Genomic DNA, 27,010 nt, shown 5'->3' with positions numbered 1-27,010 from the left:
TTAAGTTTTGGTAGAGCACACTATAATTGTAACTTTTGTACAGAATGTACTTGTTTCCTGGAAAATGTCATTATGTTATTTTTCACATCGGAAGTTGTTTTAATCGCTGAAATAAGAAAATTGTCATAATAAAGTTGATTCCTAATTGTCTGTTGTTCTACAGACACGATGCTGCTCTCAGGAAACGCCCTGCTGGTCCTTCTGAGCCTCGGCCAATCGGCCGGCGTCTGGTGTTTTGCCCGTCTCCTGGACGACGTGGAAGCACGCTCGGCTTTCTCAGTTTCACGCACCACCAGCATGGAAGGTGGCCCTAAGATGACGGTGACCTTTGACACTGTCTATGTCAACATCGGCGCGGACTTTGACCCAAAGACGGGCGTGTTTCACTGTCGCATCCCGGGGGCGTATTACTTCTCCTTCACGGTGGGGAAGTTTCCACACAAAGACCTGTCGGTGATGCTGATGAAGAACAGGAACGAGGTGCAGGCCATCGTGTACGAGGAGAACGCCGGGGAGGAGAGGAAGGTGCGACTTCGTCTTCACACAACAAGTTAGCTGCTAGAATGATTCTGTTTTAGCTCAAACTTTATCAAGGATTAATCCCATTAGATGGAGAAAGAAAAATATCATACATATAATAAAGTATTACATGAAAATTATTTAAAAAGAACAATAATACAGTAAGGTATTATAAGAAGGGATTCATATGATTAAAATAGAGAAAACTAAAGTTTTGCCTTTTGAAAACAAACAAACCAAACCACATAAATAAAAGTTTGTGAAAAAAGCATTTCGGTTTGTCCGACTTTCTTCTGATTCCTCTGTGGCTCCATTAAAAACACAGAGATGACACAAACTTTATTATCATCGCAACGAGAGTTTAAATAGATCCTGATAAACTTTACTCCCGTTTGAGTTTAGTTTGATAAAAGCTACAAGAGGAACGGAATAACAGAAACTTTGTTAACGACTAATCAGGGGAAATCAGGAACAATCTGCCTCCACCAGCTCCTGTGCTGGTTTTTACGTAGATGTTTAAGTGACTATAACTCAGATAAACTGTTTAATAGAAACAAGGCTCTTCTCCTTGACTCCACATGCTGTAAAAGCAGTGCTGACTTAAACTGTGCAAGTGAAACCTCTGCTACAAAGATCTGCTGAGTTCTGTTCAGATGGAGTTTCTTTCCTCTGAGGAAGGTTCTTCCATCGTGTCAGAGCTCGACTGACTCAGAGAACAACAGTGTGGCTCCTATCAGAGTGTGTTTGTGTTGGAAATGAACGCACAACAGAAGGGATTACACATCGAACTCCTCTGAACGAGGGGCTGATGATGGGATTGTGTTGGGATAACAAAGTGTGTCTCCGTCCTCAGGTGCAGAGCCAGAGCGTCATGCTGCAGCTGGAGTTCAGTGACACCGTCTGGCTCCGCCTCCACGGTGACCCTCGCTATGCCCTCTACAGCAACACCGGACATTACACCACCTTCAACGGCTACCTCATCTACCCCGACACCTACGACTACCAGACGCACCATCACCAACCGCCTCCCGCCTACAACTCCCAGCAGCCCCAGCAGGACAGCGTCCCCTTGTTGCAGAGTAACCAGGCCACAGATGACAGGTCTGGATCCAGAGGTTTGCTGGAGGAGAGGGAGCTGCAACATAGAGAGGAGGAGGAGGAGGAGGAGGAGGAGCAGGAGGAGGAGCAGGAGGATAACGAGGACGACCAGAGATCTGCCTTCTCGGTGGGGCGCACCCAGAGCATTGTGGGAGTGGACCAGGTGGGCTTGCCACAGCACCAGCCCGTTAGCTTCGACACAGCTCTCGTCAACATTGGAGCGGACTTCAACATCACGGAGGGCGTGTTCTCCTGCCGTGTTCCTGGCGTGTACTACTTCTCCTTCAACGTGGGCAAGCTGCCACAGAAGACGCTGTCCGTCAAGCTGATGAAGAACCGTCTGGAGGTGCAGGCGATGATCTACGACGACAGCCAGGGAGAGAAAGCCCTGCAGAGTCAGAGCTTGATGCTGGCGCTGAAACCAGGGGACACGGTCTGGCTGTACTCGCACCAGAGAGACGGGTTCGGGGCCTATAGCAACCACGCCAAGTACATCACCTTCACTGGCTTCCTGGTTTACCCTGACTCCCCCCCCACCGCCACTACCAGCCAACCACCTGCAGATAAGAAACCTTAGCTGCAGGACATGGGCTCGGGACTGAACATTGTGTTGAAGATGGAAAAGTGTGCACGTCCCCACAGAAGGCCGGAGATTCCTCTTCATATGAACTCCTTCACAAAGTGACAGGGAGCTGGGACTGAGCGCAGAGCTTCACAGAAGAGTTCCCAGGATCGGACTTCATCTCACCTAACGAGGAACCAACAGTAATGTGAATATTTCACTTCATAATGAAAACTCAGTCGTTACCTGCTCACCTCTGTGTCCTTTGAACTCTCCTTAGACTTCGTGCCAGCTCCAAAACGAACCACCATCAAATCCTGGAAAGAAAATTAAGTCTAGAACTTAGAGACAAATTTGAGTTACATGTACTTTGTAGAAGACAAACTTCATATGATCAGTGGATATTAAAAGACACAGAAATGAGGAGATAACTGTTTTCAGTGAAATTTTCTGTTTAGTGAATTTGTTCTCGTCAAGACTTGTTGTTTCTGCTTTTATGTAAAACTTGACTTCACGTCTTTCGACACCAGTGAAAACTATGAGATCATCAACTGTGTGATTTGTGTCAAAATGAGTCTCGACCAAAAAGTCAAGACTGAGTTTCCATCCAACTTTTAACCTCATGCCACCTCTGAGCCCGAGGGGATCCAGACCATAATTTAACTTCTGATCCGAGCAGCGTTTAATTCATTTGTCCAGATGGCGAGCCCTGAGGGGGGGGGGCGGGGGGGAATCTAAAAACATCACTGGACTGAAAGGAGGCCAATCGAGTCCTTAAAGAGAGAGAGCACGGTTTTAAAGGGATGGTTAGTTTCTGCTTCGGGTTAAAGGACCTTTGACTTTACTCTGATCAGTGTGTTGGTTGAACACTGGACCAACGGACTGGTTTCTTACAGACAATCATCACCTGACTCCACAGAGCTCTGAGCATCTTTCAGTGTTTGGGTTCATCACACAGATTGTAAAACGAAGATGGACGACATTGTGTGGTAATGATGTGATTTGCAGAAGATTTATTGTAATAGTAACAGTGATGACTCACTTTCAGAACGGCTCCGGTTCAGGAAGTAAATTTCGTGTGATATATATATATATATATATATATAGTGACGTCTCATAAAATCCTATAAAAGAGTTTCAGTCTGGAAGCCGGTTACAGATGAATTATGAAACATTGGATTCAGAGCAAAAAACTACTAAACATTCCATAATCCATCGTGAATCCTTTCTATCGACTCTGGTTTCTCTCAACGTGATGGAACCATCCAATCACAGCCGACATCATTACATTTCCATGGCAACAGCAACTCCACCAATCAGAGATGAGAATCGAGCTTCATTGACATCGTGAATAACACGGTTGATATGTGAACTTATGGATTCTACAGGAGAAATCTCATAGCTTGAGGGGAGTCGAATTAAAATAAATCTCTATTAAGAAAATGATTTTTACTTCTGAAACACCTGCTGAAGAGGATATGACTTCGTTTTATGGAATTATCGAAGGAAAAGATTCAATGTGGGTCCAGCTTCGCTGTGGAGCAACGACAAGGTGGAAAATCACACACTAAATTTGTAACATTTATGTTACACTTAGTATTAATACTTTAAGATAAAAAAATAATGTAGAAATAAACTTTGAGCTGTGACGTAGTTACATTCGTATGACAGGTCGGGAAGTTCTCTCCACCCTAAGTGCAATGCATGATGGTAGATATTGCTCGGTTAGTGAGCAGCGGTTGTTCCCTTCTTCGTGATGCATTGTGGGAAACAATGAGTGCACTACACAGCTCTCTTTGGTTTGGCTGATCAGACGTTCAGTAGGAAACCAGATAGAGGAGCTCACGACACTGAAGCAGATTCATCCAGATGTTTTTGATCTGTTCTTTGAGCGACTGTCTCAGTTTAAATCAAAAATAGACCGGACACAGTTCTTTGAATCAAGATCGATTCCTGTTAATAAGTGAAAAGCTCCTGGAGCGTGAAATGGCTCAAGCTGAGCGACACTCTGAGGCACTTGTGTGATGCATGCACGTAACTGAAAATACATAAAGTAAAAATGATGATTGCTGAACAGCTTCCACAGGCCCAGCCTGTTACCTGTGTTTGATTTATCAGTGAGTTTTATCTGTGCAGTGATAATGTGTCGGATGTTTCTGGTCTGTGTTCGTTCTTCTGAATTATTGTAAACTTTGACGAGCAGACGTGGTTTAAAATGTTTTGTTTCCCTCAACAAAACAAACCATTGGACCTTTTCAGTTTTCTGGCTCATGTTGACTCTTTGAAATGTTTTGAGTATTTCTTACGTGTACAAATATTTGCCAGAATAAAAGAGTAGAAACAGCCTGGACTGTTTTGTGTCTGTAAGTCTGAAAAAATGACGGATAAAAAAAACATTCAGAGGAATTTAAAGCGTCATCGTTCTTTGATTTTATGTTCTGTGCTACAGCGCCATCTGCTGGGTGAGGCCAGTATGGTACATTTGTACAACTGACTGAAATCTGCTTCAATAACATTTTGCCATTTTGGACCAAGAGATTTACATTATTTACTGAATCATGAGCCGACCGGATCAAACACCTTGATACAATTTAATAAAAAATAAATATTTAAAAGATAAACAGAAAAAGCTCAAAGGAATTTTATTGATAACCATTGAAAGAATTTCAAAGCAGGAAATAGATGCTTGAATAGGAGGAATTGAAAATAAATTAATTTTCTGTTCCACCTCTTCCTGCTTCAACAATAAGCTTGTGAATTTAGATACCTCCAAAACCTTAAATCACAATGGAAATGTTATGTCACCCAAAGTTCTCCCCGCTCCTCCAGAAGAGCTCGGATCATCCCGGCTGATTCCAGAGTCGTATGTAGAACATGTCTCCGTGGACGCTTCCTGTAGGTTCCTCAGATAAATCATCTTCTGCAGGTGAGGGATGAAGCAGTGTTCAGAAGGTGAGGCCACGTTGTCCACACCTGTCAGTCATGTGGGGGAGGGCGGGGTAATGTGAAACACCCCCTGTATCTAGGCAACGGAACACATTTTAGGTCATGTGACCATTATGTTTTCAAGCCCCTCCCCCCCCCCCCCCTTGCCATGAAGGAGAAGTTGGTTCTGTGGAAAGTATGTTTTTACACAAAAGTGTTTTTTGCATGTAAAAGTAAATTTTCTTGCTTTGAACTTAATCAACTGTTGTGTCAAAACAAATTGAATCAGGTATAAAAACTTATATCATACATGTTGATGAACTTCCAACATATAAAACCATGTGATTGATGCTAGCTGAAGATTAGCCTGAATGCTAAGAGATGTTGTTTTTCTAAAACGGTGGCTGTGGGGTAAAGAGAGTGAGACATGAAGCACAAGTTAAGTTTAGTCTTAAACATATTCTAGTGTTATATTACATTATATATGTTTTATTTTGAAGACAACCTGGGGCCAAACACCCCTCGCAGAGATGGAGAGTGCAGCCGCTGAGGTCATGAAGGAAAGAAGTCCTTAAGAAAAGCTGAAGGGATAGAAATATTGATAAGACAACCCTCAAAAGATTCATAAAGAAAAAAGAGAAAGGGAAAGTAGAACCAGTAGCCTGGGGTGCAGTAGCTGAGGTAAAGAGAATATTCACAGATGAGATGGAGGAGGAGCCAAACACTGGAAACCACTAGCTGACCAGTTCCATGGCCTTGCTCCAGTTAAGAGCCGTGAACTGGGATTTCAATACGCAGAGAAAAACAATATCCCTGTCCCTGCCGATTGGACAGAGACACAATGTGCAGGTGAGCTAGAGATCACATGAATCATAATAATCATAAATGTGCTTAATTGACCAATCCCCATGATTCTGTTACTAGTCCGATATTAGTGGTTGTCAATCTAGCTGTCGGGATTTTAACTATATACTACTATATGTGTTGTTATGGTAGTTTTAAAGTGGAAAAAGTAGCCAGGGTAAAGTGGGACACAAGACCACTTTTTAAAAACAATCATATTTTCACTGCTTTTTGTCCTGAAGACATTCTGATCATTTCCATTTCTAGAAAACATCCTGAATTAATGGGAAACGTGTACATTTTACTGATATATCATTTTAGCTCTCCTAGAGGTGAGCAAATGTAAAAAATGTCCCACATTACCCCGCTCTCCCCTACACCAGTTGGAGAACTCTTTCACCGAGTACTTACAGCTGGTCTGAGGTCTGCTGCAGTCCCACTGTGAAGTGCAAAGCACTCGCTCAGTCAGCTCCCACTTGTTGTTAATGCAGTGACAATATGGTTCTTTACAGAAGTCATGTTTGCAGAGTGACGGCCTGTTGCCTTCAGTCAGCTGCAGCGTTAACAAGCAGCACAGCCATTGACAATTCTCTGTTAATACCACACGTGTCCCAAACGTCCGACTGGGCTCTCGACTCCATTAGGTATTCACCACTGACTACTTTCTCTGTATGTCATCCATTTTGATCTACTAGCTAGCAGCAAGCCTACACCATCACATCAGTGAGGTCACACTGAGCGAGCTGTGAGCAGGCTTTCACAATAGAATGGGTTCCACTGGCTGATTAGGGTTAGAACAGACAGACTGGAAAACCCCACAACATAATGCTTCCACCAACTGGCATCAAATCTCACTGGTATTTGTTGATACAAACCACGGCTCCACTAAATTCATTTAAAGATCGTTTTATTATTATTTACATAAATATTTCAGGTTGTTCAGGGTATTGAGTCCCACAATGACACAAACAGAGCATGTTGTGTGTTTGTGTTTCTACAGACTACACAACAGGACGTCACTTCTTCTCAGGGGCGTCGACCCCGGCCTCCAGTTTGGGAGCAGAGTCTTTGGGCTCTCGGTAGGCGGGGAACACCTCCCAGGGCGTGTTCAGGTCAAACTTTCTAAACTCCTGCGCCAGCTCCACGGGCTCGGCCACCACCCGCTTCACCTCGTCATCATAACGGACCTGCAGATGTCATTTAGAGTCATTTCAATGTGTTCATGAATTTCAAAGGGTCAGGGTTTTGAGGTCTTGTAGGAAAATGTAAAAATAAGAGACTGTGAGAGGATTTTATTGTCGATATCTTGATGAATTTTAAAACATCACGATGTGAAGTGTTTCCTCTCAGACAGAGATAAATATCGTTAAGATACTGAGTGGAAATCAATAATCAACACATCAAATATTCTTCACTACAAAAACTGAAGCATTTTCAAAGAATGTGGAAACCCTGGATTCATTATAAGTGTTTATCCACAGCTTCCATCCGTGTCACTGACGTCCTCCTCCATTCATCTTTTGAAGGAAACATGAAATCCCACGTGGAGGAAGGAAGCTGATCGCTGTCACAGGTTGAACTCACCTCAACGTATCCCGACAGAGGAAAGTCCTTTCTGAAGGGATGTCCTTCGAAGCCGTAGTCTGTCAGAATCCGCCTCAGGTCTGGGTGGTTGGAAAAGAACACACCGAACATGTCCCACACCTGAAGACACACAAACACTCTTTCATTCATTCTGCTCAGCGCCAGTATGAACCCAACACGACACTGAGATGTGAGACGTTTGAATACACAATGAGGATAAGACACATTAATTAGTCAATAAGCAGCAAACCTCGTGACCTCTGACCACAAATCAACTGCACATTAAAAATGTTGGCAAATCCGTCCATCACTGTCTTCTGGATGAAAAATGAAGTCTCATGCTATTTCATTTTTACACTCGACATCACCGATGTCCTCAAGACCCTTTAGCTCCCAATATGGGAACCAGTTACTCCTCCTCTGCAGGTTGCCACTCACCTCCCTCTCATACCAGTTGGCGGCCTTGTGGACGGGCACTGCAGAGTCCACCGCCGACAACTCGTCCGTGTACGTCTTGACTCGGATACGAGAGTTGTAGCGCAGCGACAGCAGGTTGTACACGATCTGTGAACCAGCAGAGACATGTTAGAAGGAAATGTGCACGTGTGTGTGTGTGTGTGTGTGTGTGTGTGTATTGAGACAAACTACCTCAAAGCGGTTCTGCCGTGTTGGGATGTCGACAGCAGTCAGGTCAATCATGTTCCTGTACTGGGCGTTGGTGTGGTCCCTGAGGAAGGTGAGCACGGGGATCACTCCATCAGGGTGAATCATCACCTCCAGCTCATTAAAGCAGGTCACCTACACACAGAAAGACAGGGGGGGGGGTCCAATAGTTTATTTTACTGACAAGTAAAGACATCGGGGGTCTCGTTTATAACCTGAAACGTGCGTACGCCACTTCACACGCAAACGTTGGGATTTAGAAAAAACTAACTTCGTATTTCTACGCAAACTCTGACTCATGCGTACGAACGTTTTGCAGACGTGAGGTGATGAACTGAAGCAGATTATTGATCCAATTCATCATTTACATTAAAACCAACATCTTAGTTCTGCTCCACACGAGCCTCTTAATTTAAAAATATGTAGAACACCTTAAAGCAAATTACGATCAGATTCAATTTAACAGCAGAGTTACGGAGCCGAGTCATTAATAGTTTTTAATAATATCTTCTAACACTGTGCATGTATCATCAAATCACTGCAGTGAACGTGACTGAGCATCAGGCCACAGAGCTCAGGGGAGATCACTCACAAGAGATGAAGAAACTTTCCAAATAACCTCCCAGAGGAGCTGAAGATCCACTGATGTGAGGGAATCGATCCGATGCTCTAAATAAATAAATACGGTCGTGACAGTGGAGCGGGGTTCAGTGAAGTGTGATCTCACACATTGTGTTATCCACACATTGTGTTATCCACAGCAGCGGCAGAGTGTCAGTGTGTTTCCTTTATTAGTGACATCACAGCTGTCCCATGAAGTCGCTCTTCACCTCACTAACAAACACCTCGATGTCAGGGTTTCACTTCCTCTTCTCATCGCTTGATGCCGTCACTCCGTCTGACTCATGGTGGAAGCCCATTGGTCAGCAGCATCATTTGATATTCGTGCCGTGCCTTGCATTGACCATTTATGGTGTAAAGTGGGCGTGTGGAGGGCGGAGCTAGAGGCGGATCCACGTACGAAAGTTTCCAGGTGGACTTTGATTTATGAAGCGAACATCGCGTTCAGGTGAGCGTGCACACGGTTTTATAAATCTGAACTTTCTTTTGCGTCCACCATTTACGGCTTTTGTACGTACGTAGACTTTTAGTATGAATATTACGCACTCTTTTATAAATGAGACCCCTGAAGATTCAAAAAAGTTCCAAAAGATCATTCATGCAAGTTCCTGAAGCCATATCTGAGGGTTAGAACATGCTGACTTGAAGGACGAGCTCTGGAAGTCTGGACAACACGAAAGCATCTTCCTCTCTCCATGGCTGTCACCAGGGTTAGGGAGACATAGGCCAAACAAACTAGTGTTTTAAACCTCCATTGATTTAGATAAAGTAGTAGATGAACAACAATCATTTACTAATGCATTGACCAAATGCATTAAATATTAAAAATTGACGCCTTTTCACCCTCATCTCTATAAAAACCTGCTGAATTCATATTTATGTTTCTGGGTAAACAAGGTGAAGGTGAAGTTCAAACACCACGTTCAGTCGTAATCTGCGGGAGCAGCTCTTCTGTCTGCAGTAGTGTGTTTTGTGTGTGTTTGTGTGTTTCCCTCTTCACACTAGGGGTGCAACGACTAATCGACAATTTACTTGTGAATGATTCGTTGGTCACGTCACAGCGTGTGTTTCGTGCCGTGCAGCTGAACTTAACGTTGTTTTACCCGAGGTGCTGATGGAAGTAGCTGAGGAGTGAGCCATCTCGCTTCCTTCCCATCTCTGAAAGTCGTGCATGTGCAATAGCGACAAAACATGGACCAATGGCGAGGTCCGCTCCATCGCGTACCAGGAAGTCAATAGTTCACCATTAACAGCCCAAAAAAAAACGACCTGCAAGATCTGTACAGTGGAGCTGCTCCATGGATCAGGCCTCGAGCATTAGAGGAGGAGTGAGACAGCCTGTTAGGGTTAGACCTGTGAGCAGGATTCTAGAATCCATTACAAAAATATGGTTTAAACTTTTTTTTAATGACTTTAAAAGCATAATGTTATCCTATTGCCTGACAAACGTCTTTTTTGAATCAAAATTATTTAGTCCGAAGAAGACTGTAGTTTCCCTGTCCTTTCTGTTAGAGGGAAAAATGGATATCTGATTTTTAGTATCAGCAGTTCTTGGTTCACAGGAAAAAGGGAAACTTGAATTTGAATTAATTTCTTTTAATAGCACTTTGCCTGTCCTTGGTTTTAAAATGGACAAAAACACTCCGGAGTGAGGACGTGTCTTTTGTGTCTTCCACCTCCGACGCCTTCAATTTCAACTTCTCTGTTCACGCCGCTCGCTTCATGACAAACCGATGTCCTTATATGGAGAAATAGAGGCGTGACAGTTTGCTAATTGCAGAGAGCGGACACGCGCCTGTCAATTTAGAATGATTCGAATTTTATGACACTTATGTTCTGTGGAGAGTAAGAACATTACAGCGCACACGTGAGTGACAGAGGCCCAACATGCCTAAGTGATCAGAACTAAAGACACGTGCTGAATACAAAGAGGTTCAGACCTGAACCACTTGTAGTCACTCAGGACAGATGTCGACATCAGGTGTGAACGGAGTCTCCGACATTCTTACCTGGACCTGCTGGATGTATTTGGGCATCATCTCAGCCACATACTCTCCAAACGCTGCCAGCTGGTTGTGAGCGATGGCGTCCGAGGGCCTGGTGGTGGCTGCATGAAGCACAGAGGTTGATAAGAACAATGCAGCAGCTGCTCAACTTCTCTATTTCATTCATTAAGAACACTTTGGTCTGTTGGTCCGACCCTGATGACGATACATGAGAAGCATGAACAGGAGCTTCACGACATCAGTAGTTCAGCCATATTGTTTGACTTTGTACTCACGACTGGTTTCAGTGGTGGAGCTCTGAGGTCTGATCTGCTGCTGGAGACACGAACTCCTCACAACTGAGAGAAGAGCAGAAGACGATAGTTCACAATCAACCCTGAAACTAATTCAAACCTGAAACTAATTCAAACCTGTTACTAAATCAACCCTGAAACTAAATCAACCCTGAACCTAAATCAACCCTGAACCTAAATCAACCCTGAACCTAAATCAACCCTGAAACTAATTCAAACCTGAAACTAAATCAAACTTGTAACTAAATCAACCCTGTAACTAAATCAACCCTGAAACTAAATCAAACCTGAAACTACATCAAACCTGTTACTAAATCAACCCTGTTACTAAATCAACCCTGAACCTAAATCAACCCTGTTACTAAATCAACCCTGAACCTAAATCAAACCTGAAACTAAATCAACCCTGAAACTAAATCAACCCTGAACCTAAATCAACCCTGTAACTAAATCAAACCTGTAACTAAATCAAACCTGAACCTAAATCAACCCTGAAACTAAATCAACCCTGAACCTAAATCAACCCTGTAACTAAATCAAACCTGTAACTAAATCAAACCTGTAACTAAATCAACCCTGAAACTAAATCAACCCTGAACCTAAATCAACCGTGTTACTAAATCAACCCTGAAACTAAATCAACCCTGAAACTAAATCAACCCTGAAACTAAATCAACCCTGAACCTAAATCAACCGTGTTACTAAATCAACCCTGAAACTAAATCAACCCTGAAACTAAATCAACCCTGTAACTAAATCAACCCTGAAACTAAATCAACCCTGTAACTAAATCAACCCTGAAACTAAATCAACCCTGTAACTAAATCAAACCTGTAACTAAATCAAACCTGAACCTAAATCAACCCTGAAACTAAATCAACCCTGAACCTAAATCAACCCTGTAACTAAATCAAACCTGTAACTAAATCAAACCTGTAACTAAATCAACCCTGAAACTAAATCAACCCTGAAACTAAATCAACCCTGAAACTAAATCAACCCTGAACCTAAATCAACCGTGTTACTAAATCAACCCTGAAACTAAATCAACCCTGAAACTAAATCAACCCTGAAACTAAATCAACCCTGAAACTAAATCAACCCTGAAACTAAATCAACCCTGAACCTAAATCAACCGTGTTACTAAATCAACCCTGAAACTAAATCAACCCTGAAACTAAATCAACCCTGAAACTAAATCAACCCTGAAACTAAATCAACCCTGTAACTAAATCAACCCTGAAACTAAATCAACCCTGAACCTAAATCAACCGTGTTACTAAATCAACCCTGAAACTAAATCAACCCTGAAACTAAATCAACCCTGTAACTAAATCAACCCTGAACCTAAATCAACCCTGTTACTAAATCAACCCTGAACCCACTGAGCAACAGAAGAAGCAGAGAAACAATAATCAAAACAAAGGCTCGTTGATTCTGAAACGTTTCATATCCACAAAGTTAAAAAGAGAACTGGATTTAAACTCATTAGTTAGAAAGAACAAGAGTCCATCTTCTGCAGGTTAGCGTTAGCATTAGCTGTCATTAGCTCGAAGGTCAAACCGGAAACATCTGACGATTGAAGCTGTGTCGGTTTCTTTTTCGATGCCGTGAAACAGACTCGAAACAAATCGATCATTACTAATTAGATAAGGTCGGTTTCGGATCGACTTACTGTTCAAACTTCTCCCGAAGCCACCGCGGACAAACCGCATCAGCGACGCCGCCATGTTTGTGTGTCTCTGCAGGAACAAGTCGCTGTGCGCGCTCTCTCGCCCCCTGGTGGACGGAGGACTGATCTTAAAGCCTCCACTGATCCGGTTTCTTTTAAGAACGTAACGTTAATATTTCCCTTCGTCAACACTGAACAGATTCTTTAGGTGGAACTCGTTTCCTCAGCTGCTTCCTTTTCTTTATATTTCTGACTGTACACTTTTTGCTTTATTTGATATTTGATTATTTTCCTTCCTCAGACAACAGTGTTATTCTCACTATTATTATGTGTTGCTGCTATAAATAATAACATCTTTACACTCTTATTGTTTTCATTACAACTAGTCCGATCTGAAACCTGATGCTGTTCTCTCTCCTCCCCTCGTCTCTCTCTCCTCCCCTCGTCTCTCTCTCCTCACAGCACTTAGGGTTAAGTCTTAACTCAGTGTCTGATTTAGTATTTAGTCTCTTTAACAGTTTTTGCTGCTGACCTGTAACCCCCACCCCTCGATCACTGATCTCATTAAAGCTACATATATATTCTTCAAAGCTCCTCATTCAAACCCTTTGAGACATTACATTAAGCACCATCTTGCATTTTGACTTCATGTTATTGATATGTTCATTCCAAGGCAGCTCGTGTCAATAAACCCCCCAGATATTGAAACGTGTTTACCTGCTCTAGTTGTTCCCATAGATCTTTAAACCAGCTGTGGGACTCCACCAGTACATTAGAGTTCATTACCTCAGCTATCAAGCATCTGGGTATTGCTGCATCAAGCTGTGCTTCTGAGAGTATTCACTTCTTCTGGAATTATTTTCAGTCCAAGAGGCTTAAGATAAATATCTTGTTTCCTTCAAAGAACCGTGTAGAAAAAGCTCAAGAAGCGATTAGAAGTGATGTCATCGTTACAGGAATCTGGCCTCTCTACCAAACGGCAGCAGATCATCATTCTGCTGCTCGTTTGATCTACAGCAACAAACTGAGCTGGACACTTCATACAGTTCCTCTTATTTTGAGGTTGTGTCAGTGCTCGATACTTGCAGCCTGGTCAGGGTTCTACTTCTAATCTATACTCGATTATTAACCCTATTTCATAGGATTAATAGAATCAGCTTTGCTGGTTGACAACACGTTGCTCATGGTGACTCAGATTTTAGTTTTTATTGATTTAGGTCTTTAACACCTACTAGCTCAAAATAAAGGCACAGAAACACCATTAGTATGAATTCATCTCAAATATTTATTTGACATATTTATTTTTTAAGTTATGAGGCTTCAGAGGAAAAAATAATGACTTGAAAGAAAAGGTTTTTAGTTTTCTCAGTAACCACATCACTGATATGACCGATATACGCAGTAAAACATCCTGTGACACTTTTAATGTTACAACACAAACATTTTATTCTGAAAGTTGGACACTCACAGGAAGCGGACGACAGGTTGGGAGGAAAAAATCACTTTGTTCAGAAATGTGAATAATCTGTTTCAGCTCCAGGTGATAGAACCAGAGAGTAGAGAAGTTTTTAGTTTGGCGTTTTATGAAATGGGCAAAAAATGTAGAAACTATAATTTCTTCTAACTGATGTGTCATGAAGTAACAGGTGAAATCTGCTAATTACCAATAAAACTCTTGCTAATTGATTTAAAATAAACATTGGGTGTGTTTTAATCCTTCACATTAAGATGTGAAGGATTCATTCATTCACCAGCAGCTTGGTTTCATGTCTCTGGCTCCACTGACTCCTGCTGCAGGGAACACGATGGCGTCCACACGTCGCCCCGCGCTCTCAGCTGGACTGTTCACACACCTGCTGGTAGTACGTCTGCAGCATCTGCAGCTGAGCAGCACGCACCAGGATGTGGGGTCGAACCTTCATAAGCTTCCGACAGGCCTCTTCTGGAGTCCAGCAGTGTAACTGTGAGCAGGAGAACAATCAGGAAACCAGATCAGAGTGTTAGGGTTGTGGATCAAAACGTGTCAGTGTTTACATCCACACCGGGTCCCTGCAGTGTCAAAGCGTTTAGTCAGGAAATATCAGAAAGCAGCTAAAATCATCAGATCAGGTTTGGTTCTCCTGCTTGAGGACGAGGGACAGAATTATTGTCCATCAATTTTCTAAACAAATCAGTGTCAGCGTGCACCTTGGATCTCTAACCACCCACATGCCCCCAACTACTCAGCAGTATACTAAGAGCTTTGTTCAATCCTGCTACTGATCAGTCAGACATATTCTTCAAATCATAGTAACACCCTCGTTAACTGTATTTTTACTACACACGGAAATACTGTTTCAAGTTTGACTTAAAAAAAAGTACATTATTTACTGCATTTTATATTATGTTGCATTTCACTGTAAAGATGCTTCTCTTTTGCCAATTCAGTTGATCAACCATCTACAACTCTGCCCAGCTGAAGTTCTGTACTGACCCTGATGAGGTAGGCGGCGGCCAGTGTGGCGCTGCGCGAGCGACCCGCCTTGCAGTGGATGTACACGCTGGTTCCCTGCTGCCGGTGCTGCAGGGCGAAGTCCACGCCTCGATGCAGCTTCTCCACACTGGGGACCCCGGTGAGGTCCACTGTGCTCAGCCTCAGCTGCTCCACGCCGGCTTCACGCCACTCCTTCACCCAGCGCCACCATCAGGGAGCATGGACAGGACGACAGCCAGAGAGAGCCATGGTTAGAATCAGCCAGTAGCACGACACACCACAACGACTCAGCTCTGAACAACGGATCTTATCTGACAACACAAAATATGTGAAAAGTAATAGACTGTGAAATTCACATTATTATAATTAACTTTTATCACTTTATCGTCTACCAATGAGAAGACCAGTGAACTCACCTCAGCCGAGTTACAGAAATACATGGTCTCATACTCCTCATTCATGGTGACGACTCCTCGGATATTCTCTGTTTGTACAAGCTGCAACACAACAACACACAACAACACACACCGACCATCACACCTCCTGAAGTTTGAATAGTTTACAATCAGCAACTTCAATTCATTAAATCATCCTGAGCAAAACATTTTCCATTGTTTCTATTCTAAAAATACTGAAAAATGTTGCTTTCAAAAGCCCAAAGTCTCAAAGTCAAACAGCTTCACGAGAAAATATGAAAACTTTACAATAACATAATTCATAACATATTCAACGGAGACTTTGTTCATAGCTTACAAATACAATTAATAAAACACGTTTTGACTCGTTGAATCAGGTTCATTGCTTCTGAAGTAACTGGACTTAACCATTTGTGACATGAAAATATTTGAATATTTCTTCAAACTTAAATATAAACACGTTTTAATATTTATTTGGATAAATTCACAAGATTCCATAAATCACAAACTACACAGGAGAATAATCCACCGGTCGGGAGCTCACCGGTCACCGGGCGGCTGCTCACCGGTCACCGGGTGGGAGCTCACCGGTCACCGGGTGGGAGCTATGACCGGGACACACTCACCTGTGACGTCATGGATCTGAACGGAAGTGCTCCCACTATCACGGTCTCATCCACTCGGTCGAACCAGCGGCGGCTGGAAACTTTCTCCATCAGCAGATTGTAGCCTAACGTCGGGTAGAAGAGCAGCCGCGCCACCGCGGCGGACATGACGGAGCTCCGTGGAGAGGAAGTGCGTAAAGACTTAGTTGATCATGACGTCAATGACCGAGTCCCTGAATCACACCTGAGTCGCAGGTGTCACACCAACAAGTGTCCGTCACTGGATACACTTCCTTTTCCGCTTGTGACGCAAGTTCCGGTGGAAATCCTTAAAAAATACAAGCGTGACTTTTTTCTATTTGATTTACTTATTGTAAATCCTAGTGTTTGTTTTATTTATCCACAGAATTGAAATCATTAAAATTAGGTGAAATTAGGGTATTTTACTCATATTTAAACCTTAAACACTTCATCATATTCTCACATCGGACAATAAGGAGCCAGGAGGTGGCCACGTGATAAGAAGCAGCTTCAGACGGAGGACTGGGAGCAGACAGAACTGTGTGGACTCAGCTCAGACACGTTCCTCTCGTTGTGGAGCGGCTGTATCTGATGAAGTGAAGATTGTGAAACATTAAACTGATCGGATTTGATTTGATGAATCTATCTGAGCTTCAGTTTGAATACGATCACAGTCCAGTGAGTGAATCAGTGACTTCCATCAGGGGAATCACAAGTTGATCGAGACAAATTTTATTTTTCTCTTACAACTCAAACAAAAATCATTTGCCACCTCTTAAAGACAGTATTGTGGATTTTTCATAGAACTTCTGCATTTCAATAAGTTGATTTTTGTTAAAGCAGAAAGTCACATGTTTGACTGTAAAAGCTGTTGAATTAGATGAATGAAATACTAGAAGATTTGATCCTCATTGGTCAACAGAACAAGTGGTTCTTTGAGTTTTTAGGTGGTTGATAAAGCAGCTGAATATGAACGTCATTGTGACAAGAACAACCTGAAATGACAGAAACCATCTTTAACAAACATTTATTACAACACGATATATATATATACATACAAAATAGGGTTTAGGTTACTAGTGTTTTTTTATGTACTTGATGCGCTGCAATATATCTTTTTTTAAAGTGCAATGAACTCATAATACATTTGTACTGTGACCCCAGATTGCATAAGCTCAGAAAGCTTAACTTTCTTTTTTATATTTAAAAAAATGTGCAGACGTCAGATTTTATATCTGGTACTAGAAAAACCCCAGAGAGAAATGAGTGTTAGTTTAAGTAATATACAAACTTTAGTCCTCTTAAAGTGACTCTTGTCTATCACTGACTTATCACTAAATATATTATTACCTTCATTTAAATATAAAATAGCTGATGGCAGTGAAAGGTAGTGATCCATCTTCACCCAAACTTCATTGTACTGTGTTTGAATGGTGCAGTCACATCCGAGTGGAGGGGTCAAAGGCTGCTGCCGGTGGAGTTCAGGATGTTGTGCTGGACCTTGGCGTCAGAGGCCTTGGACAGGTCTCGCTGTGGAAGCAGAGCAGACGCACGTTAAATCAGTTTCCTTGTTTTATACGTAACAATACGAGCAGGAGACGACTTGTAGAAACAAAAAACTCATCCACATACAAGCTCTTTATCTGTTTCTGATCAAACTGTGACGGCTGTTAGTGTCAATGAGTGAAAAGATGAACGCTTATCCTGGCTTACTTTGATAAGTGTAAATCTGTCTTAAATGAATTCTTGCTCAGTAACAACGGAAACTTATTCTTTAGAGCTAGCCTGCTCCGGACCAGGATAACGGTCGAGCTCTGTTCAGCTCTGTCTGAAACAATATCAGTGGAAACAAGTTGTTTGAAAGAAACGTTTGCCCAAAGTTTTTGTTATGCTTAAGCTCTTTTATTAAAGCCTGGTTTATTAAGTCTGGATAGAAGCAGCCTTGATTAGACCTGGCTAATTTGTGTTGTTGGAGCGGCCTGAGCCTCAGGTGGAAGTGAATCTAATTCAAGCTGGACCTTTTCACTTAAACCAGGACTGGTTTAGCAATATATATGCATATCAAGCAGCATTTTAATATCTTGTAGTGTTTAGACATGGAATAATACTTTCTGTGTGTGTTCAACTATCCAATGATTAAGGATATACAACAATGACATTTCACTTAAAGACCATCACCTCGATTACTCGCGGCTGTTGGGGTCCATCAAAAAAGTTTGGCGGCTTATTGAAAATAAAACCGCAAATTAAAGGCTGAGCAATAAAAACATCATTCAAAACTCTATTTTAAAGATGTGTGGAACGCAGCACACGCTGTATTTCTTTGCAGATGATGTAGCTATTGTAAACCAAATTGACGGAATGAATGGATTTTTGTTTTATTTAGGTCCCGAGCACCAAAAGTTGGGAGGCCCTATTGAAACTGTAAGGATTATTTACTCTTGTCCTCTTGTCCGAGAAAGCACGCTGTATCCACTATCGATTGACAGGGTAGACAGGTGACTGTACTTATAGTCCACAGGAACAGATCTCGCTGGCAAGTGGCTAACGTTAGCAGTTCTAGATCTCGCAGCACGATCTTTTAATGCAGATTCAGTTGAATTAGACCCTGTCCTCCATCACAGCAAAACGCAGAGGCTTGAGAAGCTTGACTTAATGCTTTCGTTTTACATTTAGAATGAAAATGCATTTATTTTATTCAATATTCATGTTTTTGTTGTTCAATTAAAAATAATCCATTAAAGTTCTACCCACAAATGGATTAAGTCAAAAATGTCATTTAAAAAATTTGTATTAGAAATGTCTGCATGCATGTCTGCTTATGACAAAACAAAATGTTTATATTTATGTCTATATATGACAAGGTAAACACAGTTAATATAAATTACCCCAGTATTTCCAGTATATTCCCGTTAATTCCCATGGAAAGTTTCCAACTTTGAATATTCCTGTAATTTTGCAAACTTCCTCCAATCACATGAACCTTCAGGAGGAAACCACCAGCCTCAGCTCCCAGGACACAACGTGGAGAATCAAAGTGCTGCTGACCCTGTTCTCTTTGCTAACAGCTGCTGTTAAGATCAACTCTGTATTTGACAATGATACAGATGTTATGCTACAAAACGCTCAAGTGGACAGAGATTGTTGATTAGTCAGCGTTTTTCCTGCATAGAGAATTGCCAGGCGACCGCCTCTCCATGAAGTTTTGAGTTGTCTCGCAACAAAACTCTCGTACACTAGAAACAGCTTATAGTGATTACTGTAAAATAACTTGCTAGCTTCTGTAAGTCCCGGAACTTGATAGAAAGGTAACAGCGCCACACACTTCTCTCTCTCTTTTGCTGACACTAACACACACACACCATGCATGCAGACACACACACAGACACAAAAGCACACACCTGGTATTAATCCGTCCTGAATGTCTCTCCTCTGATCAGATCGTATTTCCCTTGCTCAACCTTAACCCTACATGCAAATTAACGGAGTTTATATATGTGTCCGATGTCACTGTCTGTGTGTGTCTGTGTGTGTGTTGAAACGAGCAAGTGAGAGATAGGTAGAGTCAACAGAGTCTGAATGAATCCTGGGCAGCTGTGAAGAAAGAATTTACCAATTTAAGGAAAGTGTGGATCATCATGTGTTGATCCGTGTTGATATTACAAATCAACAAGAAGATCAAATATGTCAGATTCTTAGTGAAACTGCTCAGAGACGTCAACTGAGGACGATGTCCTTGACATGTGACCCAGGACGAGTTTTTTACATGATAACAGAATGTGGACACATGCGGCTCAGATCACCTCTGAATGTGGTCTGGTCTGATCGGATCTATATCTGAGGCTGTTCACACCTGAACTTAGAGCTGTCCACTTGAAAACCACCTGTTAAGATCAGCTGTGATGGGGCCAGTGTTATCGGACATGTGTATAAACTCCCACTGGGTAAAAACCACAGAATGTTACACAATGTATGGAGAGCAGGAGGAAATGGCTCGGTTGACAGTGCACAGCGTCATCTGAGTGGAGCTGTGCACGGCTCCTGAAACCTCGAGCGGGTGTAGACGTCTCTAATGAAGCACACACAAACACTAAAGCAATAATCGGTGGGAGTGTCAGTTGTCATGTAAATGTTCCTATTCAAGTCAAAACATAATGTTGTTCATAAATGGAAATCTGTCCTTTGATAACAGACATGCAGTTACGATAAGAGAGATTAGTGACCATCACACATGATGTTTTAAAACTTCAAACACACCTTGACTGAACAGATTCAATGTTGACCAAGTCCCTCTAAAACATAAATTTATATCATTAGCAATCAGAAACTTCCATCATAGACTTCAATGTGTTTGGCACAGAAATGAGGAAATAGAAGCAGAGCAAAGAAATTAGAGACAAAAGTGTAAATTACCACAAACTCTGAATAGGTGCTGGCAACAGAAGCTAAGCTGAAGTTACGCTGTGGACTAGCGGGGGTCAGCAACGCACCACTCAGCGGGTTCCCCTTCAACTGAGCCTCGTTCTCCTTGTTACAGCCCTGTAGTCTGGGATGGGGGGGCTTAGCGCCTCCTGGTGTCCGTGCCGCTGGACACTAGACAACATGAAGCAGAGAAAACAGCTGAGACAAGTGGGACCTCCTAAACAACACGATACAGAAAAGTCTTTTCAGAGTTCAACACAAGACTAAAGGTATCAACTCTGGAAAATGTCCTGAAAATTGAGTCTATGCATTTCTGTAGAGCTGCACCACATAGAGTAAATGCATCGTCATCGCGATATCTCATGTGTGATATGCGATAAATGGTTTTCCATGTGCCCTACGTTCACGATCTGTGAATGATATAAAATCCTTAAAGATATTAAAGGATTTTGTAGCTTATTTAAATGCTGATTTGTTTGAAGTCACAATATCAACACTGATCTCCACATAATGACCGATACTTTTCTGTTCAATCTTTCTTCAGAGCCTTGATCCATCGGTTCTGAGGTTGTGAATTCTAACCCTGGGTTATGTACATTACTGCTAATGATTGCTCAAACTAAACCTGAGCAGCAACACGAAGTCTTCCTCATATTCCTCCTCAAAACAGCAACTGTTTTCTAATTAAATGTTCATAGCGCCTCTCAAGGGACCCAAGGACTCTTTGCATGCAGCTATAATTTGACTTGTTTTGTCTTTAATGTGAAACCCACCTTGTTTGCTGAGAGAGGTGGGCGGGGCACAGGCGAGCGACAGACAGTTCCACCATAGACGGAGCGCATGCTGCTGTTGGTGGTGGCACTAGAAACACTGGCAGTGGCATTAAACTGTTGACAGGGACAGAGGGGGTGTGTCAGCACTGACAGACATACATCACTGAATAAATGTGTATTGGATCAATCAGCAAAAACAACTAATAGAGCTCATAACCTTTCGTGATTTATTGTTTGGTGTGGTGGTTCCCAGGAATCTGCGTTTGGTCGGTGTTCTCACAGCGGTTCCATACAGCATGTCCACCTCGGTCTGTTTGCTCTTCTTCAAATGCTGTTTAGAGAATGGAAAGAAGTGTCAACAAATTTCTAAGGCAACGTATGTTCGAAATCTTCGATACAAAACAGCTTGTTCACCCGTTCTTCTTTCTCCTTTTCTTTCTCCAGTCGGTGCAGTTCCCACTGTTCCTCCACATACTGCAGAAACTTCTGTCCGTTGACCAGGAACTCCCGACCCTGCTCACTCTCCCACGCATCCATCTGGGCTTTTAATTTCCTTTCAAGCTACAAAACACACACACACACACACACACACATTGTCAAATTCTTAAGAAATGTGGGAAGATATTTTGAGTCTGGACGATGACAGCAGGTTCTTACCTTGGGCAGACTTTTGTGCAGCTCCGACCGCTGCTTCTCCTCTTTGAGAAGATTCCCTCCTCTATTTGTGAATCTTGCCGGATCTGTGGCTTTTTTCTGATACCCAGAAAGATGAAGGACAACCAATATGAGGCACTCCTCTCTAACTTGAACTGCTGCTACATGTGTAAAGTTTGTCGTCTAAATTATTCCTGTGACTGCTGTGGCCTCCTCACCTCCAGCTCTTGGAAGAGTCTCCAGCTTTCTTCCCATTGTTGAACTCCATCAAAAAGCTCTTTGTGATCTTCATGATGCTGCTTCAAGCGCTGGATCTCAGCATCATGCAGATGCAACAGCTCCTCAGTAAAATCCTCTACAACAATCGAGTTCAGCTTAAATGTCAACACTGATACAAACTTATGCATCATTGGATTTATAGTGGCTAAAAACAAGACGTGAACCCACCACTATAATAAGGTGCAAAGGCCTGTCGCTGGGCGGTGCTGAACAAGCACTTCTCCCACATCACAGCCATCTGGGAGCGGATGTTCTCTGTGACGCTGCGGATGTTCAACAGCTTGAGCTCCTCCAGACGCTGAACTTCTGCTTGTAACTGAAACAGAAAACCAAAGTGTTGAGGAAGAGTCCTGACGACCACAGCTGGTGTTTGACCAATGAACTCAAAGTCCTCTCACCGCCTCAAGGTTCTTCTTCTTGGAAGTGACCATATGCTCAGTGAAGGCGCCTCGCTCCTCCTGAGGAACCTGCAGTCGCTCCCACAGCTGCTGGATCTTCTCTCTGTGCGTCTCACACATCGCCTCAGTCTCGGCCTTCTGTTCCTCCAGCTGCATCAAAATGGCAGAAACGTGTCATCGGTTCGTAACTCTGCAGCTTTGACAGTGACCATGTTCACCGGGTTTGAATTAACCCTTTAAACCAAGCGGTCATAGATCTGTAGAACCAACTGGAGAACTAGTTGAGTCCAGCTGCTGCTGCTACAGAGCACTGGTCAACTCATGATTTTGTTTTATTCATATTGAAGATATCTCTTTCAACACAACTCACCATGCAAGTATGAAGCTCATAGTTCTCCAGATATGAGACACATCAGAGATTTCTCTAATTTCTATAAAACTAATATTATTTTTATCAACAAAATGCATTCATTTAATATTCAGGAGTATAAAGCATTGATTCCAAGAACTATATTAAATCCCAGCCTGGATAAACAGAAGGAAACGGAAAAATAAGACATTTTACAGAGGTAATATCGCCTACAGAAGGTTGTAAAAGTATATTAAGACAAGAAATACTGTTTATAAAAAATAATAGTACCTGACAAAGGAGCAGCTTGAGCGCTGTGATATTGTCTCTGGACAGACAAAACGAGTCCTCGTCCTCACAGACCACGTCTTTCTCAAAACTGGTGTCAGGGATCCGATCCAGCTCCTCCATGTATGAGATGATCTGCTTTTTCAGGTCCATGAACTCAGCATGACGCCTTGCCTGAAAACATGGCAGATTGAACTGGGACCTTTTCAACAAATAACTTTCATGTGTCTACCATTCAGGATTGTATATGTACGTATAATGTTCAGTCCCTCTCATCACTTGGCCTGCAGAAAACCATGAGGCCTCAACTATCATGAGGAAGTGTTCTCATCGTCTAGGTGGTCAACATGTTTCTATTTAGAAGAGGATGGTATGTGGAATAAGAAAAGAGATGAATGATGTTGTGAATCCCAGTGAAGATTATCGTGTCCCTCAGCTGACTCATGAGACCCACATGTCAAACAAGGAGCTCCCACCTTCTCTGCGCTCTGATCGGTGATGTGCTGGCAGAAGTTCTCCAGCTGCTCCGGTGACGGCACAGATTGTGGAGCGATGCCGTACGGCATGGAGCACAAGATGTCGCACAGCTCCTGGTCCTGCTCCAGCAGCTCCTTCAGCTGCTGCATCCTCCGAGTCCGCTCCTTCGTCAGGGCCTCCACCTGCGTGCGGATGTTCTTCTCTTGCTGGAGCATGCTAACGCCCTCCTCTTCCTGAATATGCAGAGAACAAATCCACTTCCTGAGATCTTTCCTCCTTCTCAACCCTAACCCCCCCTTACAGTTAGTAAAGCTGATCATCAGGATCAGAATTTGTATTTTTGATTAACTTATGTTACAAATGGTTTCGGAATCAAATGAACAGTAAGCAGGTTAATACTGTTTGAGACATATGATACTTAATGATCCTTCTGTCATGGACGATCTGTAGTCGAGTGTGTAAATAAAGTTTCATTCACTGAAAACGTTGTTACCTCAAACACAAGCAGCTGAAGTTCCAGGCAGAGTTTCTCCATTTCTGTCCTGCAGGTGTGGATGCTGCTGACGAGCCTCGTCTTCAGACACTCCTCTTCTTTGATCATCCTTTGTAGTAAGTCCTGGTGGATATACATACAAGTATTATATATAATATAAATGATGTGTTGATATAAAAATATCCAGTCAATGATCATTCTGTAATCATACACAGCATCTAGTTTCAATAAAATACAGTTGTACAGAAGTTCTGGTCCTCGGTGCAGATGCAGAATTCTAAAGAGGCTGTTTTGTTAGTATCATGGGGTCACGGGGTCAAGCAGTAGTTGTTAGGTTTAGGGTTAGGTTTAGGGTTAGGGTGAGGGTGAGGGTTAGGGTTAGGGTTAGGGTTAGGAAGAAGAATCTTTGGACTTCTTCTGAACGCTCCTCACATCAGAGCAGCTGCACTGAACCACGACTGTATTTACACTAAACTCAGCAGTGCAACATTAACACATTGTTTTTGTGCTTTAGAACGAAATCTCTGTGAAACAATCTTCAACATTATTTAAATGTTTACTCCAGAGAACAGATCACATGAGCTACAGAAGGCCCGTGATTGGCTGGTACCGTCCCCACCCCAGGAGACAGTATGTGTTACCTGCATTATAACAGACCCGACCAATCGATTACTAAATCAGTTGTTATCGATTAGAAATAATTAGTTTTTGCAGCACTAACTTGAATGATGTGATATCTGTCATGATAATTATCGGTACCGATCGATATGAAGAATTCTCATAGTGATAACATGTTTGCTGGTATGGTTCAGATCTCTGACAGACACCATCTTGTCTGTGTGTTACCTTGATGTGGTTCTTAACCACATTAGTTCTCTGTAGTCTCTGGTCCTCCGGGATCCCGATCTCCTCCCAGATGTCCTTCAGGTGACACAGAGCTTTGTTCAGGCAGGACACCGCCTCTGCTGCCAGCACCTCACTGGGGAGACACACAACATTCACAGGACACATCAAAATAATATGAGCACCAGTCAACTTGATTAACAGCTGACACACGGATCACGCCCACAACTAAACATGTTTATTAAATAACCACCGCTGCTGGAATCACATGTAGTCGTTCAGTAGAACAGTTAACGTCCCCGTGTCAGTCATGGTCTTCAGAGGACACGGTTCAAGTCTGGTCCTCTTTGATAAGGTGATGGTCTGTGACTGACCTGGCCTCACTAACTCATGGTTATCAACTAACCAGCCTCACTAACTCATCTTTATCAACTAACCAGCCTCACTAACCTATCACTAACTCATGGTTATCAACTAACCAGCCTCACTAACTCATCGTTATCAACTAACCAGCCTCACTGACCTGTCACTAACTCATCGTTATCAACTAACCAGCCTCACTAACTCATCGTTATCAACTAACCAGCCTCACTGACCTGTCACTAACTCATCGTTATCAACTAACCAGCCTCACTAACTCATCGTTATCAACTAACCAGCCTCACTGACCTGTCACTAACTCATCGTTATCAACTAACCAGCCTCACTGACCTGTCACTAACTCATCGTTATCAACTAACCAGCCTCACTGACATGTCACTAACTCATCGTTATCAACTAACCAGCCTCACTGACATGTCACTAACTCATCGTTATCAACTAACCAGCCTCACTAACTCATCGTTATCAACTAACCAGCCTCACTAACATGATACTAACTCATCGTTATCAACTAACCAGCCTCACTATCTCATCGTTATCAACTAACCAGCCTCACTAACTCATCGTTATCAACTAACCAGCCTCACTAACATGTCACTAACTCATTGTTATCAACTTACCAGCCTCAACTTAACTCTCTGGCTTTACCTAACGTGGTTTAACTTACGTGGTTTAACTAACGTGGTTAAGTTAACATCATGACGTTACAGACACCGACTGTAGGAAAACAGTTTTACCTCTTTCTCATCGTTGACCTCAGCTCGCGTCGTGGTCGAACTTGTGGGTGAACCTCGGGTAGTTGTGGGTTCTAGTTTAGTCCTGGTGAACCTCGGGTAGTTGTGGGTTCTAGTTTAGTCCTGGTGAACCTCGGGTAGTTGTGGGTTCTAGTTTAGTCCTGGTGAACCTCGGGTAGTTGTGGGTTCTAGTTTAGTCCTGGTGAACCTCGGGTAGTTGTGGGTTCTAGTTTAGTCCTGGTGAACCTCGGGTAGTTGTGGGTTCTAGTTTAGTCCTGGGGAACCTCGGGTAGTTGTGGGTTCTAGTTTAGTCCTGGTGAACCTCGGGTAGTTGTGGGTTCTAGTTTAGTCCTGGTGAACCTCGAGTAGTTGTGGGTTCTAGTTTAGTTCTGGTGAACCTCGGGTAGTTGTGGGTTCTAGTTTAGTCCTGGTGAACCTCGGGTAGTTGTGGGTTCTAGTTTAGTCCTGGTGAACCTCGAGTAGTTGTGGGTTCTAGTTTAGTTCTGGTTAACTCTGAGTTTATCGGTTAAAACAACTCACTAGTTTCTGACGACGTTTCTCTTCATCCGTTGGTCTGTTGTTCAAACTCCGCGCCCTCTGCTCTGTGATTGGCTCCGG

The 27,010-nt window shown here is 42.7% G+C and overlaps 4 protein-coding genes across 5 annotated transcripts; 1 reads left to right on the top strand and 3 right to left on the bottom strand.

The window, feature by feature from the left end:
• The first annotated feature begins 240 nt into the window (after positions 1 to 240).
• Positions 241 to 2,194, top strand: c1qtnf4 (C1q and TNF related 4). The gene is made up of 2 exons (XM_053425971.1): positions 241 to 525; positions 1,373 to 2,194. Exons 1-2 carry the CDS (start codon positions 298 to 300, stop codon positions 2,192 to 2,194), a joined length of 1,050 nt encoding a protein of 349 aa, XP_053281946.1. The 5' UTR covers positions 241 to 297.
• Positions 2,195 to 6,837: 4,643 nt separating this feature from the next.
• Positions 6,838 to 12,886, bottom strand: ndufs3 (NADH:ubiquinone oxidoreductase core subunit S3). The gene is made up of 7 exons (XM_053419084.1): positions 12,790 to 12,886; positions 11,097 to 11,159; positions 10,825 to 10,922; positions 8,180 to 8,329; positions 7,970 to 8,095; positions 7,532 to 7,651; positions 6,838 to 7,134 (listed from the first exon to the last, which is right to left on the bottom strand). Exons 1-7 carry the CDS (start codon positions 12,842 to 12,844, stop codon positions 6,964 to 6,966), a joined length of 783 nt encoding a protein of 260 aa, XP_053275059.1. The 5' UTR covers positions 12,845 to 12,886; the 3' UTR covers positions 6,838 to 6,963.
• Positions 12,887 to 14,047: 1,161 nt separating this feature from the next.
• On the bottom strand, positions 14,048 to 16,579 carry ptpmt1 (protein tyrosine phosphatase mitochondrial 1). Its single transcript, XM_053424962.1, has 4 exons — positions 16,302 to 16,579; positions 15,676 to 15,756; positions 15,260 to 15,451; positions 14,048 to 14,747 (listed from the first exon to the last, which is right to left on the bottom strand). The coding sequence occupies exons 1-4, from the start codon at positions 16,446 to 16,448 to the stop codon at positions 14,619 to 14,621; spliced, it is 549 nt and encodes a 182-aa protein (XP_053280937.1). The 5' UTR covers positions 16,449 to 16,579; the 3' UTR covers positions 14,048 to 14,618.
• Positions 16,580 to 17,312: 733 nt separating this feature from the next.
• Positions 17,313 to 26,978, bottom strand: prc1b (protein regulator of cytokinesis 1b). Of its 2 annotated transcripts, XM_053424951.1 has the most exons (15): positions 26,396 to 26,978; positions 25,281 to 25,413; positions 24,435 to 24,557; positions 23,941 to 24,174; positions 23,468 to 23,638; positions 22,828 to 22,977; positions 22,598 to 22,745; positions 22,369 to 22,505; positions 22,154 to 22,249; positions 21,911 to 22,057; positions 21,714 to 21,827; positions 21,497 to 21,610; positions 20,715 to 20,894; positions 20,559 to 20,593; positions 17,313 to 17,831 (listed from the first exon to the last, which is right to left on the bottom strand). In XM_053424951.1, the coding sequence occupies exons 1-15, from the start codon at positions 26,404 to 26,406 to the stop codon at positions 17,783 to 17,785; spliced, it is 1,842 nt and encodes a 613-aa protein (XP_053280926.1). In that variant the 5' UTR covers positions 26,407 to 26,978; the 3' UTR covers positions 17,313 to 17,782. The 2 variants fall into 2 exon arrangements, with proteins under 2 accessions (XP_053280926.1, XP_053280917.1); XM_053424942.1 differs by lacking the exon at positions 20,559 to 20,593.
• Between the last annotated feature and the right edge of the window lie 32 nt (positions 26,979 to 27,010).

The sequence above is a fragment of the Pleuronectes platessa genome, chromosome 1, assembly GCF_947347685.1.
Source record: "Pleuronectes platessa chromosome 1, fPlePla1.1, whole genome shotgun sequence".
Lineage (NCBI taxonomy): Eukaryota > Metazoa > Chordata > Actinopteri > Pleuronectiformes > Pleuronectidae > Pleuronectes > Pleuronectes platessa.
The sequence above is the reverse complement of the archived record's forward strand: the minus strand, read 5'-3'. Positions and strand labels throughout refer to the sequence as shown.

Coding starts and splice junctions, on each gene's coding strand:
- c1qtnf4 (XM_053425971.1), top strand. CDS start 298: ATGGAAGGTGGCCCTAAGATGACGGTGACCTTTGACACTGTCTATGTC. Junction 526..1,372: donor ACGCCGGGGAGGAGAGGAAG/GTGCGACTTCGT, acceptor CTCCGTCCTCAG/GTGCAGAGCCAGAGCGTCAT.
- ndufs3 (XM_053419084.1), bottom strand. CDS start 12,844: ATGGCGGCGTCGCTGATGCGGTTTGTCCGCGGTGGCTTCGGGAGAAGT. Junction 11,160..12,789: donor CTTCGGGAGAAGTTTGAACA/GTAAGTCGATCC, acceptor CTCTTCTCTCAG/TTGTGAGGAGTTCGTGTCTC. Junction 7,652..7,969: donor CCAACTGGTATGAGAGGGAG/GTGAGTGGCAAC, acceptor GTGTGTCTTCAG/GTGTGGGACATGTTCGGTGT.
- ptpmt1 (XM_053424962.1), bottom strand. CDS start 16,448: ATGTCCGCCGCGGTGGCGCGGCTGCTCTTCTACCCGACGTTAGGCTAC. Junction 15,757..16,301: donor TCAGATCCATGACGTCACAG/GTGAGTGTGTCC, acceptor GTTGTGTTGCAG/CTTGTACAAACAGAGAATAT. Junction 15,452..15,675: donor ATTTCTGTAACTCGGCTGAG/GTGAGTTCACTG, acceptor CGCTGGGTGAAG/GAGTGGCGTGAAGCCGGCGT.
- prc1b (XM_053424951.1), bottom strand. Junction 24,558..25,280: donor TGGTTAAGAACCACATCAAG/GTAACACACAGA, acceptor TATATCCACCAG/GACTTACTACAAAGGATGAT. Junction 20,594..20,714: donor GCACCTATTCAGAGTTTGTG/GTAATTTACACT, acceptor TTTATGTTTTAG/AGGGACTTGGTCAACATTGA.